Source organism: Dendrobates tinctorius, unplaced genomic scaffold (genome assembly GCF_039654945.1).
Source record: "Dendrobates tinctorius isolate UK_male_01 unplaced genomic scaffold, ASM3965494v1 ptg000265l, whole genome shotgun sequence".
In the NCBI taxonomy this organism is placed as follows: Eukaryota; Metazoa; Chordata; class Amphibia; order Anura; family Dendrobatidae; genus Dendrobates; species Dendrobates tinctorius.
In genome coordinates, this window is record NW_027361932.1 from 14,073,142 (window position 1) to 14,089,106 (window position 15,965).

Genomic DNA, 15,965 nt, shown 5'->3' on the forward strand with positions numbered 1-15,965 from the left:
TCTCCAGACCCCGTATCACCCTAAAGTGCCGGCTAATGGTGTGTTTTCCCTCTTTTTTTCCCTTGTTCAGGTACTATCAGTTTGTGTGGAAGAAGACAACATTGTGAACTATGCTACAAATGTCCTACAGAACCCAGACCTGGGACTACGTATGGCTGTCAGAAGCAACCTTGCTGGTGCTGAAGAACTTTTTGCACGGAAGTTTAACACTTTGTTTGCTCAAGGAAATTACTCTGAATCTGCTAAAGTGGCTGCATCTGCTCCAAAGGTATCATAGCAAATCATTTTCCACCAGAATTTTTTCAAACTAAGTGCCAAAAATATACCTTTTAATTTTTACCGTAACATCTAAAATATCCCTCCAGGGAATCCTTCGTACTGCAGACACGATCAGGAAGTTCCAGAGTGTTCCAGCTCAGCCTGGACAAGCTTCCCCTTTGCTTCAGTATTTTGGGATTCTGCTAGATCAGGGTCAGCTGAACAAGATGGAGTCTCTAGAACTCTGCAGGCCGGTCCTGCAGCAAGGACGCAAGCAGCTATTGGAAAAGTGGTTGAAAGAAGATAAGGTAGAGTTATGCAATATTGCTTTTTGGTTGCTAAAGGGAATGATGTGTAATCAGAAAATGATACATCATTCAGATCAAATTTTTAAGTTAATCTTATTTTTAAGAACTTTATCTTTAATTTTCAATGTCATGATTTGTATTTAAAAAAAACAAACTGGCAGTTTTCACTCTGGCCACTGAGCCTAACAATAAGCTGATAGGCTGACCCTTTGTTTTTTGGAGATCATTTTTCCTGTAATTACCTTATCACTGACAGGATTACAGGTAATGAAAATTAGCACCTATATATAGATAGCACAGTATTCTAAAATTCACAATAGGTTGTGGTCACAGCTCACTTTCTCCCTCTACCCGCACAATATCCTCTGCACATATCACACAACATTTCTTGCTCTTTTAATGTACAGTGTCTTGAATAGTATTCATATCCTGTGAACTTTTCGACATTTTACATCCACGAATTTATATTTATTTTATTGGATTTTTATGTGATATACTAACACAAAGTAGCAATTATTTGTGAAGTGTAAAGGAAATGATTGATGGTTTTCTAAATATTTTAAAAGCCTAAATCTGAAAATGGTGATTTGCTCTTTCTTCTTTGCAAACTAGCTCTAGCTCAGCGAGATTGAACAGAGAAAGTCTGTGAACAACAACTTTCAAGTCTTGCCACAGATTCTCAGTGGAATTTAGGTCTGGACTTGGGACTATTCAAACTCATGAATATGCTTTGATCTAAACCATTCCATTTCATCTCTGGCAGTATGTTCATGGTGGTTGTCCTGCTGGAAGGTGAACCTAAGCCACGGTCTCAAGTCTTTTAACAGAATTTGCCCCATAGTTAGCTCCAACCATCTTCCCATCAACTCTGACCAACTACCCTGTCTCTGTTGAAGAAATACATCCTCTCAGCATGTTGCTGCCACCACCATGTTTGACGGTGGGGATGTTTTTTTCGGGGTGATGTGCTGTTAGGTTTCGGCCACTCATAGGGTTTTTCATTTAGTTCAAAAGTTCAACTTTTGTTTCCTTTGACCAAAGCATCTTTTCCATGTGCTATCTGTGTCTCCTACATCTCCTATATTAAAAGGGTGACTTCGGGGGAGGACAACGCCATTGAACAACGACCGAAGGACTCAGAAGCAGCTTATATATCTCTTCAGACTACTGAGAATAGAATTGCATGGTTGACTTCCCATAGATTATATTCCCAAACTGCAAAAAGTACTACTTATGGCTTACTTTCAAAATTGGAATATACAACTACGAGTTGTCCTGTGAACAGATTCTCCCACATGAGCTGTGGATTTCTGCATGTCATGACTTGGTAGGTTTGCAGTTGTGCCGTAACAATTGCATTTTTTGGATGATGGATTGTACAGTGCTCCGTGAGATATTCACAGCTTGGGCTATTGTTTTCATAACCTAACCCTGCTCTTCTTTTTTTTTTTTTTTTTTTTTTTTTAAATTCGTTTATTAGCCATAACACAACATATACACACATGTATATAGCCAAAGTAATATACATACACTTGTCCAAACAACTATAAAGGTATAGCAACCTTGCATAGTAAATCCTTAATACAATTTTTGGATTCATAAGTCCATGTAATGCTGTAGGGATAATAAACCAAATCGACAAGTGAGCAGAACATTTTGTCTTTATGACCATTTGGCGATATATATCTCAAAATGATACTACAAATCTAATTAAACTGCAACTACTATTAACACACTGCCTAGCACAATTATGCATTATTAATAGCCATTTGGTGCCATAGGATAGCCCGAAATATTTTTTTAGTATAATAGTTACGGTGGTACTGAACCACTACATACTAGAATAGTGAGATGAGAGGAGTTCCACCTATCCATATTTTGTCAAATTTCCCTGGACAGCCCCGGTTCTGATATAGCGTTCGGACTTTCAGAGTTGGGCAATTGGCTATCAGGCATCCATATACTCAAGGCCTTAATTTGCCCAGCAAGATAGTATAAATAGAAATCTGGCAGAGCCGCCCCATCCATCTGTTTAGGTCTCTGCAGAGTAGATAATTTAAGCTTGGGTCTGGTTTTCCCCCATATAAAGGACGTAACTAGAGAATTCAAACTTGCAAAAAAGGACTTCGGAATCAAAACGGCGCTGTGCTGGAGGGAATAACTAAGCTTATGGAGCAGAATCATCTTAATTAGATTTATACGACCAACAACAGCGGGAGTTTACTCCAAGATGCAAATTTAAGCTTAACTAGATCTAATAATGGGAGGATATTAAGTTGTAAGTCAAGTTCACTGTTTTTTGGAATATTAATTCCTAAATACTTAAAATGTGACACTATAGGCAACAAAGATAAACTATCAAGGTGGACTCCCGGGCTATGAGAAAGGGGCAACAAGGCAGACTTCTCCCAGTTAATGTATAGACCCGAGTATTTACTGAATTTATCAATGGTATCGATTACATATGGGAGTGTCTTCTCTGTGTTATCCATGAATATCACCATGTCATCGGCATAGAGGCTGATAGTATCTAAGCGATCTGCTATATTTATGGCACTGATATTTGGAGAGAACTGTATGCGTATTGCTAATGCCTCTATTGCAAGAGCGAAGAGGGCTGGGGAGAGGTGCACCCTGCCGCGTCCCCCTAGACAGGGAAAATGGTTCCGGCATGGAGTTTTTTATAATTATACGGGCCTTAGGTTTTGCGTAAATTGCGCCAATCCACTTTTTAAACCTATTACCGAAACCATATTTCTGAAACACGCAAATAGGAAATGCTATTCAAGGGAGTCAAAGGCCTTAGCAGCGTCTAACGACGCCAAATCCCAAAAACTGTCCGACACCAAAGAACTATACTGAACCACCGACTGGACCCGTCTAATATTAATAGAAGTGCTTTTGCCAGGCGTGAAACCAGTTTGGTCAGGGTGTATAAGATCCAGTAGAACAGAATTCAGTTTGGTGGCCAGAACCTTAATGAAAATTTTGTAATCTACATTTACCAGAGATATGGGGCGATATGATCCACATTCGAGGGGGTCCTTCCCTTCTTTAAGTACAATAATATTAGCTTCGTAGAAGGAGCCCGGCATACATCCCCCCCCCCCTCCAAATCCCCTGAAACACCTCTAAGAGAAGTGGCGCTCATATATCTCTGTACTTTCTGTACAATTCAATAGGGGAACCCATCCGGATCGGGAGCCTTCCCAGAGGCCATATCCATCATAGCACCTTCTATTTCTTCTATAGTAAATTCAGCACCCAAAAGGGCTCGCTGAATAGTCTAATGTGGGGAATTTTTTGTCTGATAAGTAATCCAGACAATCTGGGACACCAAAACCACTCCCGGAAGTATATAATGTACTATAATAGTCAGAAAAGCAGTGAAGTATACCTTCAGTTTAGGTTGCTATTGAGTTATCTGGTTTCCGAATTTGTAGTATAGTGTTAGCTGTATTATTATAATAATAATCTTTATATAGCGCCAACATATTCCGCAGCGCTTTACAGTTTAACAGTTTCATAACACTGGCCATAAGTAACAGCGTTAACAATACAATAATTAAAGCAAAATAAGACGACCCTTCTTGTGAGAGCTTACAATCTACAATGAGGTGGGGGAGATACAAAGTACAGGTGTGTATTTACAATGATGGTCCAGCCATCTTGAGGGAGTGAGGGATGGATGGAGATAGTGAATGGGCTACACACGCACACTTACACATAGAATGACTGATTAGTGAACGTGATAGGCCAGCATACCAAGAAGGCCAAAAATTTTCCAGCCTGGTTTCCCAATTCAAAGTAGGACTGACGATTAAAAAATAATTTGCGTTTAGATTTGGTATCCATATATTGAGAATATAATCTATGAGAAGTCAACCATGCAATTCTGTTCTTTGTAGTCTGACTAGATATATCAGCTGCTTCTGAGTACTTCAGTTGTTGTTCAATGGCGTTGTCCTCTCCCGAAGTCACCCTTTTAATAGACGCTCTCACCGCGTCTCCCCTTCCTGTACCTCCAAAGGATAATCGCGTTGCTCCAGCGGCTCCCTGAAGCGGAGATCTGCAGTGCTGTGTCTCCTTCCTGTCTGAGCGCACAGCTAAAGATGGCCGCCGTCCTCCTCAGGCCCCACGCTCCCGCCGACGTCTCCCCCAGCATCTGGCTTACCGGAGCCGTGTATCACGTTTCCAGGGGCACCGGACGAGTCCTGAGGTATGGGGAAGTATAATACGTGCAGGTAAATACAGTGCAAAATGATGAGATGGCAGGATTACAATATGAGGAGCTCCGTCTCTGCACGTCCTCCTGGCTCACTACATCGCTATGCCCCCACCAACCCTGCTTTTCTTTTCTCCACAACTTTATCCCTGACTTGTCTGGTGTGTTTCTTGATTTTCATGGTGCTGTTTGATCCCTAATGTTCTCATGCCTCTGAGGCCATCACAGAACAGATCTATTTATAGATGGGCCCAACTTACTAATTGTGACTTTTGGACATAGTTATTCACTTAGGATTTTATTTAGGGTTATCGGACAACAGGGGACTGAGTATGAATGCACATCATTTTTCAGATTTATGATTTGAAAATAATAAAAAAAAAATGTATTTCCTTTACACTAAACAAATACTTGCTACTTTGCGTTGGTACGTCACATAAAATCCTAATAAAATATATTTAAGTTTGTGGGTGTAATATGAAAAAATGTGGAAAAGTTCACAGGTTAAGAACACTTTTTCAAATCACTGTACAAACAATAGTATAAAAAAAATCAGATAACCAGAATATAGAACCAGATTAAGCAAGAACTTTCAGTATAATTTGTGTAAAAAAAAAAATAAAAAAAATGAGGCATATGATTTTTATGTTCCTCTGTTTAGCTGGAGTGTTCTGAAGAGCTGGGAGATTTGGTTAAGGCTGTGGACCCAACACTTGCACTTAGTGTTTACCTGCGTGCCAGTGTGCCAAACAAAGTTATTCAGTGTTTTGCAGAAACTGGCCAGTTCCAGAAGATCGTCCTTTATGCCAAAAAAGTAAGGTTTTGAATTTATTTTTTTAACCATTGCTGAATTATAATTTACTGAAAGGATTTCTAAGATTGTTAGTCATATTATTATGTGTGTTTTCTATAGGTTGGATATACACCCGATTGGATCTTTTTGCTTCGGAGTGTTATGAGGATCAGCCCAGATCAGGGTCTGCAGTTCTCACAGATGCTTGTTCAAGATGAGGAGCCCTTGGCCAATATTAACCAGGTAAAAGTGGACAACAGCTATATTGTATGCATTAGGCCGGGGTCACACTTGCGAGAATCTCGCACGAGTCTCGCATCTCAATACCCGGCACTGCCGCCGGCACTCAAGAGCGGAGTGTGTGGCTGCATGTATTTCTATGCAGCTGAGCACTCCGGTCCTGAGTGCCGTCGGCAGTGCCGGATATTGAGACGCGAGACTTGTGCAAGTTCCTCGCAAGTGTGACCTCAGCCTTACATCATAGTTATATGTTGTGTAACTCAGTTCAGTGATGCATAACTGTGCCTTACCACTTCTGATAGTAAGTATGGCTACAAAAAGATGAACTGGTGATACAGCTGCATCCCTTGTTAATTCTTTTTTTTTTTTTCTATTTTTACCTTTAATTGACCAATTATACTCCTACTTATCAATAATTAACCTGTAATTACGTTATTGTTTCAGAGGCCTGTGTAAACTAATTACATAGGTCATGAAGCCCACACAATGCAATTATGAGTCATTGTTTGGTATCTGTTCGTACTGGACCTGGAGTTAGTTCATAAAGTAAAGATGCATGTATCGATGTAGAAAACATCTAATTTGTATTTGACCTGGACAATTAATAATCTATCAAGAAACCACTGTGGAAGATCTGATGTGGTGGTGTTTTTTCTACTGTCTATCATCTACACCAGTTGCAATGCACCGTACCCATGTAGAGAAAGCTGTTACTATTGCCGAGTCGATTGGCATGACATTATAGTTGTAAAACTGTGCGATATTCTCATTTACTATAGTGTTTTACATTCTAGCATTGATGCTTATGAAAAAATGCCTTCTGGAACAGCATCTATTAATGTTGTATTTGATGTTCTCTAAATCTCAGATTGTGGACGTGTTTATGGAAAACAGCCTTGTACAGCAATGTACTTCATTCCTGCTCGATGCTTTGAAAAACAATAGGCCCGCGGAGGGCCATCTGCAGACTCGCCTCCTGGAGATGAATCTGATTCATGCTCCGCAGGTAATTAATTCTTTGCATTCCTTTGTTGTTTTGAGATAAATAACACTTGCATTGTTGTGAACGCCTAACATTACAATCGCTGGTTATTCTCCAATTTCTCCATCCTTCCATTTCCCTCCTTTAATAGGTTGCAGATGCAATACTTGGTAACCAAATGTTTACTCATTATGACCGGGCCCACATTGCCCAGCTGTGTGAGAAAGCCGGACTGCTGCAGAGAGCTCTGGAGCATTATACGGACTTGTACGATATCAAGCGGGCTGTAGTACACACACACCTTCTAAACCCAGAGGTGAACTTTTCAATGTTGTCCCCCTTCAATCCATTGTAAAAGGGTTGTTTTTTGAATTGCATATTAATAACTCTTTCCATCAGTTAAAGGGATTCTGTCACCTATTTTTTCGCATATAAGATGCGGTCACCGTCATCAGGGGCTTATCTACAGCATTCTGTAATGCTGTAGATAAGCCCCCGATGTAACCTGAAAGATAAGAAAAACTAGTTAGATTATACTCACCCAGGGGCAGTCCGGGTCCGATGGGTGTCGCGGTCCGGTGCCTCCCATCGTCTAGCGATGACGTCCTCTTCTTTGCTTCCCGTCGCGGCTCCGGCTGTTGAGGGCTGAGTACTGCAGTGCGCAGTCGCCGGACAAGGTCAGAGAGGTCCAGCGCCTGTGCAGCGCTTTGCCCTCAACAGTGCAGAGCAGTACGCCTGCGCCGGAGCCGCGACCTGAAACAAAGAAGAGAACGTCATCGCTAGAAGATGGGAGGCGCCAGATCGGACCGCGACACCCATCGGGACCGGACCCGGACCACCCCTGGGCGAGTATAATCTAACTCTTATCTTTCAGGTTACATCGGGGGCTTATCTACAGCGGCGGTGGCCGCATCTTATATGTGAAAAAATAGATGACCGATTCCCTTTAAGTCTTTTCCAGCCTACAATGTGTTTTTTCAACCTTTCTTTATATTTAGTGGCTGGTGAATTTCTTTGGCTCCTTGTCGGTGGAAGATTCGGTGGAATGCTTGCGAGCTATGCTGTCTGCCAACATCCGACAAAACTTGCAGCTCTGTGTCCAAGTGGCATCCAAGTACCATGAACAGTTGGGCACTCAGTCATTAGTTGAACTTTTTGAGTCTTTCAAGAGTTATGAAGGTATGGTCGTGTAAGAGTTTCATGAGCATAAAATGATAAATGTCAAACCTGTAAGCTACATTTGGACTTTAAGACCACTTGTGATCCCTGACATGCCTGATCCTGATGACAGGTTAAAAGTCTATTTTTTTTGTTGCTATTTACCCCCTCTAAACTTGGCGGTGCGTCTTATGGTCCAGTGCGTCCTATAGTCTGAAAAATACAGTAATTGACTTTTCGGGACCAATATCAATGTGCTGTTTGTTTTTTTTTTGTTTGTTTGTTTTTTTATAGGGCTTTTCTACTTTTTGGGATCTATTGTCAATTTCAGCCAAGACCCTGACGTGCACTTCAAATATATCCAGGCAGCTTGTAAAACTGGTCAGATAAAAGAGGTTGAGCGCATATGTAGAGAAAGCAATTGTTACAACCCAGAACGTGTCAAGAACTTTCTCAAGGCAAGTGCAAAGGCTATTTGTTTTAAAGTAACGTAGATTTTGTCACATTTTGCAGCTTGTTGGAAAGTAACAGGACCAAATTTTCAGTAGAAAGCAGAAGTGGCTCGTTTTCAGTGTTTAAGAGTTTAATTTTAAATTATTTCATGACAATTAAGTGTTCTTTTTCTTGAATCCTAAGTTTTTGTTACGCGTAACTATAAGTCTCCCACGAGAGATGAGGAGTGAGGACCATTGAGATCTGTACAAATCTCAGGATAGAGTCATAGTACTATTGTTCTGAGTCTGGCTTGCATTATAGAATGTAGAGCTGCAAGGATAATTAGAGCAATAGCGTCTTATCTGGATTTAAATTAGTAGAATGTGAGCAATGGTACTCACCTGGTCGGATTGCGTGATCTCAACCTCTAAAAAGGCTTAGTCTGCTGCAGAGCCACAGTTATGAGAACATCAAGGATTGGAGTGAAAATGGGTTAAATCTGTGCTGCCGGCATAAAACTGATGAGGAGTTAGGAATCCAGGAATGTGGTTTATTGGTCAATGCGTTTCGAAGTCTCAAAGGACAAACCTCTGTGATTTGTCTTGATGGAAGAAGTATGACACTTAGAAACGTGTTGACCAATAAACCGCATTCCTGGATTCCTGACTCCGCATTGATTTCCACCGGCAGCTCAGATTTAACACATTTTCACTCCAATCCTTGAAGGTTTGCATTATATGCACTCACTAAAATTGGATAGGATTTAATAAACCATTTCCAACATAGTAATACTATGAATGGCAAGAATGCGGATAAAAAAAAGGATTTCTCCTACGCCTCATTAGGGGACGCAGAGACCGTGGGTGTTATGCTGCTGGCCACTAGGCGGACATTAGACACTAAGGCTATGTGCACACAGATTTTTCCGCGCTGATTTTACTAAATCCACAGGTCAAATGACCTGCATTTTTCCTGCGGATTTCGTACTTTCTTTTTGCGGTTTTACAGCCGTTTTTGTCCGGCTTTCCACCTGCGGATTTGTAGAATGGAGCAGGTAGAAAACTGCAGCAAAACCGCACAAAAGAAGTCACATGCTGCTTTTTTTTTTTTTTTTTTTTCCCGCACAAAATGTGCACGGAAAAAAACGCAGCATGTGCACAGGGTTTTTTTTTGTTTTTTTTTTTACATAGGCTTTAATGGTACTGTACATCACCTGCAGTTCTGCTGCAGATCCGCAGCGGAATCCACACCGTGTGCCAGATCCGCAGCGGAATCCACACCGTGTGCACGGGGCCTAAGTAAACCAAAAAAAAGTTAGCGCCTTCTCGCTGGCTGAGATTCTCCAGTTCTTACTTAGTGTCTATAGGAGGCACTTGGGTCTGGTTTCAGACCCCACCGTTTTTATTTTATTTTTGAATTTTCTGTAAATTTTTATTTTTTAATTAATGGAGTGAAGGGGGTGACGGTTCCTTTCTACGGCCCGCTCTCCCCCGAACCAACAACAGGCAAGCAGTGGAGTAACCCTTCACGTACAATTTCCTGCGACGAATGGGGCTGATTCCTCTGACGATGTTTCCTTTATGGTCTGTACTCCACGGATACGAGGGCAAGCGCAACAGGACGTAGCACAGGAGTGCTGGAGCAGACATGAACAGCACTTTTTCGGATGCCCTGAATCAGCCCCAGAGCTCTCAGTCACCATACCCAGAGGGTGGATCGATTGAGCAATACCCCCCGTAAAACCTCCTCCAGCTCTGCGACATCCCCTGGAGGATGAGACTAAAAGACCCTGGACAGCGACGACCTGACTGAGCACAGGAGTGGAGGTATGGGGTCAGGTCCTTGTCCCCGGGAGAAGCGCTGACTTAGCGTCAGCGGCGGTACACTGGCGCCCGGTCGCGGCCCCCCCCCGCCTGGCGCTTACCACGGGGAGGCCAGAAATTTAGCCCCGGGCTTTTTCGACCTGCTAGGCCGCAATTTAAATAGCGCCACCCTCGATAGCGCCGCCCCCTCTCCGCCCCCGGCGCCTACCGCGGGTAGACCAAAAATTTAGTCCCCGGCTTTTACGGCCTACTAGGCCGCAATTTGAATAGCGCCGCCCGCGCTATCGTCACCGCCCCCTCCTCTTGTCGCCTCTCATTCCAAACGAGACGAGCAATTCTAATCTCGGGGGCCATGTCTGTTACCTCTGCAGCAGTTAACCCTTTCAGGAGCCGCCAAATTCCGGGTGGGGCCACCGTTTTCCTCCCGGGGGACGTAACACCGGACCGTGGGTAAGCTGCATCTGCCCTCAGATTAAAGCTTAACCCCTCCCCGGCACATTCCCTGCAGCTGTAGTCAGACTCTGCCGTTAATCCTTTTCGGAGCACTATGCCTCACTCACAGGAGGCTAAACCGGCCGCTAAGAAGCATACTGCGCTTTTCTACCGTGTGTACTACCTGCAAGTCGGCCTTACCACAGCGAGCATGACTCTCCAGTGCTCAAGCTAATCCGTTATGCACAGACTGCGACCCGGCCTGCGCCTGAACCGCGCTCCAACGCCCCTTGCAGCCGCTGCTGAAGGGCCTCCTGCGTCTGGTACCCCCGAGTGGGCTGCGCCCCTGTCACGGTCGGTGGAGCCTCTGACTAAGGCTACATTTCCCCTCCGGGAGGACTGTCTCTGCCAAAGCGGGCTCATGGCACGTCCCCTAGTCGCGTTCGCGCCTCAGCGTCAGCGACTCCTGTCTCTCGCTCACCCTCTCCTGAGGTTCACAGCGAGCATAACTCTGATTTTGTATCTGTCACATCAGCCCCTCAGAATCCCCCAACTGATCAAGAGTCGCTTGATTCTCTTATAGAATCAGTCAACAGGATTCTGAGGTTGAATGAGGAAAATATTCCTGCTCCAGCACTCCTCATTTAAGGAATAAGCGTGTGCGCTGGTTATTTACCAGCCGTCCAGTATCATAGGGATCAGGCATAAGTGGTTCTCTGTGCAAAAGTTTACTCTGGCTAAATACCCTTTTGATCCAGACCTAATGAAGGATCGATTACAGATCCCTCCGGTGGACCCTCCTGTACCGCGTCTTGCTTCCACAACAACGCTCCTATCTGTTTCTGAGGGTTCCTCGGTCAGAAACCCCTCCGATCATCAAATTGACTACCTTGCCCGTTCAATTTTTTGGAAGCTTCAGGAGCGGCGTTTGTTCCATCCTTCGCCGCAGTTTAGGTCACTAAGTCATGGCCCCTTGGGCAGAAGTCCTGATTACTGCCTTCCAGGGCATCAGTCTTCCTCCAGAGACGACCTCTGTCGCCAGCCAGATGATTCACGCAGCGAACTTTGTAGTAGACACTTCTTTTCAGGCAGCCAATTGCGCGGCTTATACTGCTGCTAATGCGATCTCCATTAGAAGAGCCCCAGGGCTCCGCGGCTGGTGGGCGAATGCCACATCTAAAAGTTTGTTGACTTCTCCCCCCTTTTCAAGTGGGTCATCTTTTTGGAGAGAGACTGGACCAGCTCATTTCTGATACTACCGGGGGAGAAGACAAGTAAATTCCTTCCTCAACAAAGGGCTGTTCGGCCGTTTTCGCTCCAACAGCCGACGTGTTTCGATTTTCTCGCAACAATTCCAGTTGGCCCTCCTCTACCTTCTCTTTCCGATCAGGTCTGTCCCTGCGCACCGACAGAGGATCCCAGATCTCATACAGATCTAACCGTTCTTGGAAACCCAGACCTAGGGCTTCTGGATCTAGGGGAGCCAGATCTCATAGATCTACCTAATGACGACACATGGGTCAGGAAGCTGGCATTCTTCAGATATAATATACAATTTCTCCCCCCCCCCCCCCCCCAACTTGACTTTTCCTTTCCTCTTCCTCCAAGAGAAAGACAAGAGCCTTCCTTCGGGCTGTTCAGGCTCTTCTAAGGGACGGAGTCATCATTCCGGTCCCCCTTCACGAAGGGTTCAGGACATTTTATTCAGTCCTTCTTTTGTGGTTCTAAAAGAGGACGGGTGCATACGACCCATCTCTGGATCTCAATTGTTAATCACCTTGTCATGGTACGGCGATTCCAAATGGAAACTCTCCGATCAGTTGTCGCTTCCATGGAAAAGGGACAGTTCCTAGCCTCCATCGACGTCAAGAATGCTTGCCTTCACATTCCGATCTGCCCGTCCCTCCAGTAGTTTATGCGTTTTGCAACTCCCGAAGAACACTTCCAGTTCGTGACCTTGCCCTTCAGACTCGCCACCGCTCCCAGGGTCATTACCAAGGTCATGGCGGCTGTCATGCCCATTCTTGACCCTCGGGGAGTGGTACTGTTACCATATCTGGACGACCTGCTCATCAAGGGTCCGTCCCTTCCAGTCTGCAAGGAATCTGTGGATAACAGTAAATACTCTTTCCCGCCTAGGGCGGAAGATAGACTGCGAAAAGTCTCTCCCAGGACCGGCTCAGGCTTCCCGCGGATTCACCACTCTCCCTCCAGGAGAGACACAAGCCTTACAACAAGCAGAGCGGCATCTTTCTCAACCAGTTTCTCTCTCCATTCGTTTCAGCATGAGAGTTCTCGGAAGGATGGTGGCAGCGATGGAAGCAGTTCCATTTGCACAGTTCCACCTCCGTCCCTTACAACATGCATTGCTGTTAGCTTGGGACGAGAACCCGTTCTCCCTGGACCATCAGATTCCTCCGTCCCTGCAGGACAGGCAAGCCCTCAGGGAGTAGACACCGAGGTCCTCCCTGAATCAAGGGAGGTCTTAACCCACAGTAAGATGGTTGGTAGTAACCTCCGACGCAAGTCTCCTCAGTTGGGGTGCGGTCCTTCGTCACCTCACGGTACAAGGTCATTGGTCAACCCGAGAGTCACGTCTCCCCATTAACTTTGGGAGATAAGAACAATCAGATTAGCTCTAAGGAGTTTCCACCATCTCTTCGCAGGTCTCCCCATCAGGTCTCAATCTGACAACGCCACGCCTGTAGCGTATATCAACCGTCAGGGAGGTTTTCGGGGCAGGATGGCCATGCACGAAGTGAGTTTCATCTCCCATAGGGCCGAGACCAACCATTCGCCTATCTCAGCAAGCCACATCCCGGACTTGGAACATTAGAAGATAGATTTTCTCGGTCACCAAGGCATTGCCTCGGGGAGGTGGTCTCTTCATCCGGAAATCTTTCAGCAGATTTGTCATCGTTGGAGGACTCCAGATGTGGATCTCATGGCCTCGAGTCTAAACAACAAGGTTCCTCGGTTGATTTTCTGATCGCGCGATCCTTGCGCCATCGGAGCGGATGCTCTAGTTCCGTCATTGCTCCAGTTCCGGCTCCTGTACATTCCCCCCCCCCCTTCCCTTGTTTCCGAGAGTCATCAAGAGGATCAGAGCGAAGGTAGTGCCAGTGATCCTAGTCGCGCCAGTCTGGCCACGCCGAGCATGGTATGCAGAACTAATACAACTAGTCGCCGACGTCTCCTGGCGACTTTCATATCATATGGATCTACTCTCGCAGGGCCCAATTTACCACCAGAACTCCGGGGTCCTGTCTTTGACGGCGTGTCCGTTGAATCCTGGATTTTAGCTCAGGCTGGTTTCCCTCACGACGTGATTTCCACCATGATTAGTACCAGGAAGCCTGTGTCCATGCGCATCTATCACCTCACCTAGACAACCTTCCTTTTTTTGTGGTGCAAGGTTCATGGTCGATCACCTCCGGTATTTTCCGTTTTGGCCATATTGGAATTCCTTCAATCTGGATTAATGTCAGGCCTTGCGCTTAGCTCGCTCAACGGCAAAATTTCGGCCTTGTCAGTGCTTTTCCAACACAAATTGCCACCAAGCTTCAGCTCAAGACGTTCATTCAGGGAGTTTCCCATGTGGCGTCTCCTTATAGAAGACCATTTGACTCATGGGGCCTTAACCTGGTTCTCGGAGCCTTTCGGGAGGTTCCTTTTCTAGCTGCTGCAGGACGTGTCACTGACAGTCCTCTCTTGGAAGGTGGTCTCTCTAGTGTCAACTACGTCAATCAGACAAGTTTCGGAATTGGCAGCCCTTTCCTGCCGTTCTACGTTTATGAATTTTCATCAGGAAAAGGTAGTTCTCAGGACGTTCCCGTCCTTCCTGGACAAGGTCCTCTCCTCTTGCCATCTCAACGGGGAAATTGTTTTGCCTTCCCTTTGTTCCGGCGCCAGTCCATCGCATTGAGAAGGCCCTCCACACCCTGGATGTGGTTAGGGCGCTGAGACGGTACATTTCGCAGATGGCTCCTTTCCACAAGTCAGATGCCCTGTTCATACTTCCAGACGGGCATGGGAAGGGTCTAGCCAGGTTGATTCCCTTGGCGATTCAGGTATCCTACCGTGTCAGGAACGCACCTGTCCCAGCGGGGATTAAGGCGCGCTCTGCCCGGTCAGTGAGCGCCTCTTCGATCTTTCGGCACCAGGCCTCGGCAGAACAGGTCTGCAAGGCTGCGACTTCGTCCAGTCTGCATACTTATACAAAAAGTTACCAAATTCATTCTCGGGCCTCTTCGCAAGGCTGTGACTTGGTCCAGCTTGCGTACCTTTACAAACATTGCCTAATTCATTCTCAGGCTTCTGCGGATGCAGCTCTCGGCAGACGCTGCCTGCAATCGGCAGTACCACGGTGTTCACTCAGTGGTACATGGGGTTTTAGCATATGTATGCTCCCCACCTAGGGACTGCTTTAGGACGTCTCACGGTCTCTGTGTCCCCCAGTGAGGCGTAGGAGAAATGGGGATTTTTGTGTACTCACCATAAAATCCTTTTCTCCGAGCCAATCATTGGGAGACACAGCACACACCCTTTTTAGCCTATTGGCTCACTGTAGCATTCTTAGGCGTTGATATTGTTATGGTTATTGTTAACTGTTTTTGCTCTTACTGCTTTTTTCACCGAACTGGAGAATCTCAGCCAGCAAGAGGGTGTATACTGCAGGGGAGGAGCTAACTTTTTTTCTGGTTTACTTAATGTCATCCTAGTGGCCAGCAGCATAACACCCACGGTCTCTGTGTCCCCCAATGATTGGCTCGGAGAAAAGGATTTTACGGTGAGTACACAAAAATCCCTATATTCTTGTTTGAACTTTTTTTTTTCTTACTACTTTTCATCACCAGGAGGCCAAACTTACAGACCAGCTTCCCCTGATAATTGTCTGTGACCGGTTTGATTTTGTCCATGACCTGGTGTTATATCTGTACAGAAACAACCTCCAGAAGTACATTGAAATCTATGTACAAAAGGTGAGTTGTATCCCAAACATCTTACTGGGGTCAGGCCGAACTCTGGTTATCGTAAACCAGTGTTGTAGTCGGCAGTTTCTTTTCGGTTGGGTTTCCTTAGCTTTTGACTGCAAGTGTATGGTGGTTTTCACAAGGGAAAAAATGAGCACAAATTAGCTGTTACTAGTAAGTTTTATCACTTGTATTTAATTCTGATATGCCAGCAGCTTGACTTCTGGTCCTGTACTCGACACTGAACAATGTTTCCTGTGTTTCAGCTATTATATTCCATTTCTCTAATACTTATCTCCTATTACTTACACATTTTATTCATGTATTTTTTTTTCTTT

The 15,965-nt window shown here is 45.1% G+C and overlaps 1 protein-coding gene across 1 annotated transcript in view; it reads left to right on the forward strand.

The window, feature by feature from the left end:
- Positions 1-15,965, forward strand: part of LOC141069513 (clathrin heavy chain 1-like) — a 189,466-nt gene that overhangs the window by 99,943 nt on the left and 73,558 nt on the right. The window contains exons 7-15 of the mRNA XM_073559143.1: positions 71-268; positions 366-566; positions 5,453-5,605; positions 5,705-5,827; positions 6,693-6,830; positions 6,958-7,122; positions 7,805-7,985; positions 8,259-8,422; positions 15,511-15,636. Coding sequence (XP_073415244.1) covers positions 71-268; positions 366-566; positions 5,453-5,605; positions 5,705-5,827; positions 6,693-6,830; positions 6,958-7,122; positions 7,805-7,985; positions 8,259-8,422; positions 15,511-15,636 — 1,449 coding nt within the window. The remainder of the gene's footprint in view (positions 1-70; positions 269-365; positions 567-5,452; positions 5,606-5,704; positions 5,828-6,692; positions 6,831-6,957; positions 7,123-7,804; positions 7,986-8,258; positions 8,423-15,510; positions 15,637-15,965) is intronic.